Here is a 6000-nt window from a genome sequence, read left to right as displayed (position 1 = left end):
GTGTTGAGTATGTCCTTAAAGTGTGTAACATCAGACCCTCCTATCTATTTGATTGAAAAAAGCATTATCAGAATTATCGTGTGCAAAGGAATAGTTTCAAATGCGATATGAATGCAGTAACTTTTCAACATTTCACACATTCCAGCAAACTTCAAAACTCTGACTGTTGCCACAGCATGCGAAACATGACTGACTGTAGCAGAGAAGGGAAATGGAGAAGTATCTTAATCAACGCTTGTTGACTCACCAAAAGAAATTACTTCGCTTGTCGCTTATTTGTTTATTGCTGCCATTTTGACACTGTTTTTCCGGAAAAGGTGTGTTGTCAATTAAGTAAGATCAGCTTTTGACGGATACAGCCGAAGTTATTCCCCTGCCTTGACCGGGTTACCCTTAGCGATTGTCCACATACTTCGAAGACTGTGCACGCCCCCCTTCAAGTCCCTTAACGCATCTTCCTTTTTCAACCTCACCAAGAAATCAATTTTTCTTGGCCTTAGCCACTGCAGCGTTGGTTAGTGAGTTACATGCACTTGACCATGTTGACATTATGTGTATAAGCTTTGAGCATGGTGCATAGGGAGTGGTTTTCATAGCCAAGAATCAGCTACCAGGACAACCCTATCGGTCCTTCTCCATTCCACCAATCTCTAAGATTGTCGGGGTCGAAGATGAGGGTGAACTCCTGCTGTGCCCTGCACATGCACTATAACTTTTTAATCCGCCACCCAAAAACTAGGCGTGGCAAGAGATAACGTTTTTTCATTCCCGCATCCCAGACGTCCACGGACGCAAGTCAGTCACATATCTCTATGGTTATGCGCAGTCATCCTGCAGGCTTAAGAGATCACTGCCCTTGAACCTCAACGATGGCTCTAACATAGCAACTTTTATATTAGAGCAATCATGGAAGGATGTTCTTGAAGGTCTTCGCCAGCCATTATCTTCAAGATGTGGCACTTGAAGACATCAAAGGCGTCAGTAGCTTTGGCCCTCTGGTAGTAGCCCAGCAGGGAAACCAAACTTCGACTCAGATAATGAACTGTCCGGAGCCAGTCTTACCCGACTCGCGCCATATTTATTTGACATGCCCATTAGGGGGATTTCAAGCTTTTTAGCTTTGGCTTGGTGACACAGTTTGCTAAGATTTTAGCTAATTTCTATTTACTGTTTGTCTACATGGACTTATCCTCAATTCTCGTGTCTTTCTGTGGATAAGAATGAGCGAGGTTAACCATCTGGCTCTTTGACTTGCCAGTCAGCTCTCTTGACACAAATGTTGTTTGAAGGAATTGTATATATATATTGAGGTTTAACATCTGAAGGTATACCCACCGCCATACAGTCTGATACAGAGTAATGCAGAATAAGTAAAAAATTGAGAGAAATCTGAATATTAATTACGTTTGCATACTTCTCCTGCATTACTAAGGGCTCAACTGTCGCAGACCTGCCTCCCCATCATAGCTTCAGAAAATGTTTCAGCATGGGTGACAAGCAGTAATGTGATCAGATGTGACGCCACCTCAGACGGTCACATGACGGCAGTGATGGGTTCTAGTAGTACTAGTAAAAGTAGAGGCCAACGACCTTTGGTACATTTAATGGTCCATAGCATATAATAATGATTCATGATAATTAAAGGCATAAGACAAATACATTGCAATATTTCTTATAGTAGTTTGGTCATAGTCACACATTAAAGTATTAAATTTTTCTTGTGTAGGATGGACATAATGCTTTTCATGGAAATTTTGATGCCTAATGTTAACACATTCTTGACAAAGTAACAAAAAGTGATATTCTTCTTCCACACAACTAGCCGCCTCCTTGGTCTAGTGGTAGAGCGTCCACCTGGAGAGCAAAAGGTCCAGGGTTTGATTTTTAGTTGCGTCATACTAAAAGATGTTAAAAGATGGTACTTGTCATTACCACCCTGTCCGGCGCTCAGCAATAAGCAGTGATAAGGGTTGGTAGGCTTGGAGCCAATATACATGTTAGACTGCGGGATGGTATGTCAGTGGGCTAGCACTATAGATCAGCATAGAACACACACACCAACACACCCAACTCTCTTGCTGTTTCATAATACCTTGACGGCATCCTACTTCAACATGTTAAGAATGTGATTTGCAAAGGAAACAACATATTGCCATCCTAAATTTACCATTAGTTAAAGCAAATAACTATAAACATCACAGAATGATGTTTTAAATAGGTAATAATAATTCACCTTGGAGCTAAGTTTGGAAAATCAACAATCTGTTTTTCCCAAACGTCAATCCAATATTATACAAGAGGTGCTTCATTTTAGACACCCATCATCTGCATCACTTCAGGCTTTCCTCCCACATTGAGCTGTCATGCCGTGATATAACTGGAATACTGTTAAAAGCGGTGTTAAACCCAATTCACTCACTCCACATTCACTGTGGACAATATTGTCTGATGTGGAAGCCTTGACTCCTAAAAACTGTTTACATGCTAGCAATTGGACAGACTCAATTTCCTTATAATTATCTACTCCCCAGATTTCCCAGATATCCCCTCGTTATGATTTCTGTGTGCATTCAGGGTTTGTCCTAGCCTCATAAATCTGGAGGTCATGGGCGGATACAGCTTTTTTGAAAAGGGGGGGTGCACAATTAAAATCTATTTATTGTCTTTGGTGGTAATTTATACAGAAATAAAGATTTTTTTCGAAATAAAAAGGGCCTCCCCCCCTTTCTATTTCGAAAAAAATCAACTCTGTATCCGCCCATGGAGGTCATTATGCCTCCCAAGCTGTTCTACAGGGGAGTGATAGGTCTTTTGTAGGGGGTTCATTTTCACAAAATATCAATTGATATTTGGAAATATATATTTTTTAAAACTAAAACATATTGCCTTGTTCCAATAATAATGCATTTTACATAATATTATAGGTATTTATCTGCTATGTATGCAATTGTTAATCTCATCCAATATTTTTTTTGTAGATAACTGCTAAGAAAGCAAATGCTATATTTATAAGTTGTAGCAGTATCACTAGGATTACATGTGCTTTTATCTTACCTTACATCGAAATACTAGCTTCTGATTGGTTAAGGAGTGGGCAGTTATGTTCAATGTTACTCCATCAAGTAGCCTGCTGAGAAGTCAATTGTAACACACCGTAGGTAACTTGCTTATTTCACATAAGCATCATTGAGCTGAAATGAACCAATGTTTATCAGAATGCTTTGGGTAAATGGCAGTAACTCGGTTCGTTTGTGTCGTCTGCTTGCTGTCAAAATGACTGAATCAAAGCATTTTACTCCGTGAAACTTCAGACATATATTCTGGGTGTGTATGAATGAATTTCGGTGAGATAAATTCATTGTCAACCGATCCCTCAATATGTGATTTAATATGTAGTAATTTTACTAAAACTCAAGTGTTACTTTTAGAAAAATTACACTTAGATGCCATGAGAACCATATTGTGGAGCAGTCAGAGTGCAAATTGTGATGAAACTGGATTCACTTCTTAAGTACTCACCAAAAAGTGACCTTGAACTATGTGTGAACTTATTCCATCTTATGTATTTGATGACTCTGCATATTATACAAGGTCATGAAATAGACTCCAAATACCATTGTGTCGTACTGAATTCTCTAAGAAGTCATTTTTACCATAAGCTGTCCAAGAATGGACAAAGACCTTACTCAAACAGAATCAAACTCGTTATTTAAAATATTTTATTTGTACCAATAATAAAAGTAATGTACATAAGATATTTAAACTGTATTTGGAATCATTCATTGTAAGTTAAGACTTGGATGTGGCGAATTAACATGGTTAATGGTCACAAGTTTGACTGTTTTATTCATGATGTTTTTCTGTGTAATTGTGGGTATAATTATGAAGGCAGTCTTCACTATATTGTCCTGATTATATGTATTTAAGATCAAATAGCTACTTTTACACCCCCTGTTTTGATTTGATACTCACCTGTATGGTAATACTAATCTGGAGATATTAATTTTAAAAGTTATTAAATCTGTTTGATAAATCTGTTATAATCTTTCTATGTTTTCTCTCAAGCATTTTGTTGATGTTAGTATTTTATAATACTGTTTCCATATGATGAAGCATCAGTGTGTTTGCCTTAACCTTACTCACATTCAGACCTGGTGAGCTGTGTGGGATGGACATCGCCTGATGAACTGTTCTCAGGTGCAGATGACCACCTCATCTTGAAATGGAACTTGCTGACTGGCCTGGAGACAAGTAAATTGCTTACTCTCCCGAATGAGTGCTTCCCAACTGGTATGCACTTCTTCCCAAAGGCTGGCAGTAGTGGTGGACCAAAGAAATCCGGGGGGGATGTGTTTGCCCTCACATCTACTGATGGTCAGTAATACACAAAGCCTGTTTGTATATAGCATAAGAAAAGATACAACTTTATGATTAACAACTTCTGGTTTATTGCATTTAGCAACATTTTGATGTAGATTCTTACACTGTTAATGATAAGCAACAGATTAACCTTGATAACAACAGCTAATGGATAACAAGTAGGACACAAGTAATTGGATGAAGCCAGATGTACAGTACAGTAAGAATAACAAATACCATACAGGTAATGAAGCCAGATGTACAGTACAGTAAGAATAACAAATACCGTACAGGTAATGAAGCCAGATGTACAGTACAGTAAGAATAACAAATACCATACAGGTAATGAAGCCAGATGTACAGTACAGTAAGAATAACAAATACCGTACAGGTAATGAAGCCAGATGTACAGTACAGTAAGAATAACAAATACCGTACAGGTAATGAAGCCAGATGTACAGTACAGTAAGAATAACAAATACCGTACAGGTAATGAAGCCAGATGTACAGTACAGTAAGAATAACAAATACCATACAGGTAATGAAGCCAGATGTATACAGTACAGTAAGAATAACAAATACATACAGGTAATGAAGCCAGATGTACAGTACAGTAAGAATAACAAATACCGTACAGGTAATGAAGCCAGATGTACAGTAACGATTAGAAAGTAGTAACAAGCTGATTGGATAATTAAAAAAAATATTCCTTCATTAGATCTTCATAGGCAGACGGGATGTAATATCCTTGATCACTGTTGATCAAAGGTTTGTGGCAGGGGATTTCTATGGCTTCTGAAGGTTTTCTTTTTGTAAAGTCCTGATGCTTGGTAGAAAATGGAACACAAGATTTGGACAAACTAAATTTGGTGTCTGCAGAACTTGTGCTTGTGGTCTGAGAGGGTTGATTTGCTGTCTGCTTTGGCAGTTGAAGTTTTTTGTTGTTTGATGCTTTCATCTACTGGGCAGAAGGTTTAACAATGTACAAGTCACCACAGTCACAATTATCTAATAGATAACTCCTTTGGGGGGTAGCTTGTTGAATGGAGGGTTAAGGCCGATGGCTTTGAGGGTGGTACTAAGGGATAGGGAAGCAGTGAAGATGGTATCGATTGTAGTCACTCCAGCTTGATAAAGGTGTAGGAATCTACATGGAAACATTGAAAATAAACCAGGTATAATCTGGTATAATAAAGGGAGATATCATTGAGCATGGAAATGGAGATTATGAAAGCAAAATCTTTGGACAGATTCTGCCTTGTGGCTGTCAAAAAAACTTCAGCACATGCTCAGTGCTATTCTGTTTTGAAAGTGTACGTAAATCAATTTGTTTTTTTATTAAACTGAAATTATGAAGTTTGTTTGTTTGTTGTATTACGCTGCAGTCAGCAATATTCCAGCTATATGACGACAGTCTGTAAATAATCGAGACAATCCAGTGATCGACATCATGAGCATCGATCCACACAATTGGAATACGATGACATTCATCAACCAAGTCAGCGAGTCTGACCGCCCGATCCCATTAGTCGCCTCTGATGACAAGCATAGTTGCCTTTTACAGCAAACATTGGTTGCTGAAGACTTATTCTATGAGAAAAAAAAATCCTGAAAATGTTTTCATCTTTAGATCATGGTGAA

At 38.2% G+C, this 6000-nt stretch overlaps 1 protein-coding gene across 1 annotated transcript in view; it reads left to right on the top strand.

The window, feature by feature from the left end:
• The first annotated feature begins 4147 nt into the window (after positions 1-4147).
• The window catches only part of LOC139447683 (intraflagellar transport protein 80 homolog), a 92943-nt gene continuing 91090 nt past the window's right edge, over positions 4148-6000 (top strand). The window contains exon 1 of the mRNA XM_071229118.1: positions 4148-4374. Within this exon, the coding sequence (XP_071085219.1) occupies positions 4293-4374 (82 nt within the window). The 5' untranslated portion in view covers positions 4148-4292. The remainder of the gene's footprint in view (positions 4375-6000) is intronic.

This window comes from Haliotis cracherodii, unplaced genomic scaffold (genome assembly GCF_022045235.1).
Source record: "Haliotis cracherodii isolate W230 unplaced genomic scaffold, xgHalCrac1.p SCAF_7, whole genome shotgun sequence".
Classification (NCBI taxonomy): domain Eukaryota; kingdom Metazoa; phylum Mollusca; class Gastropoda; order Lepetellida; family Haliotidae; genus Haliotis; species Haliotis cracherodii.
This window is presented reverse-complemented; position numbering and strand designations above follow the sequence as displayed.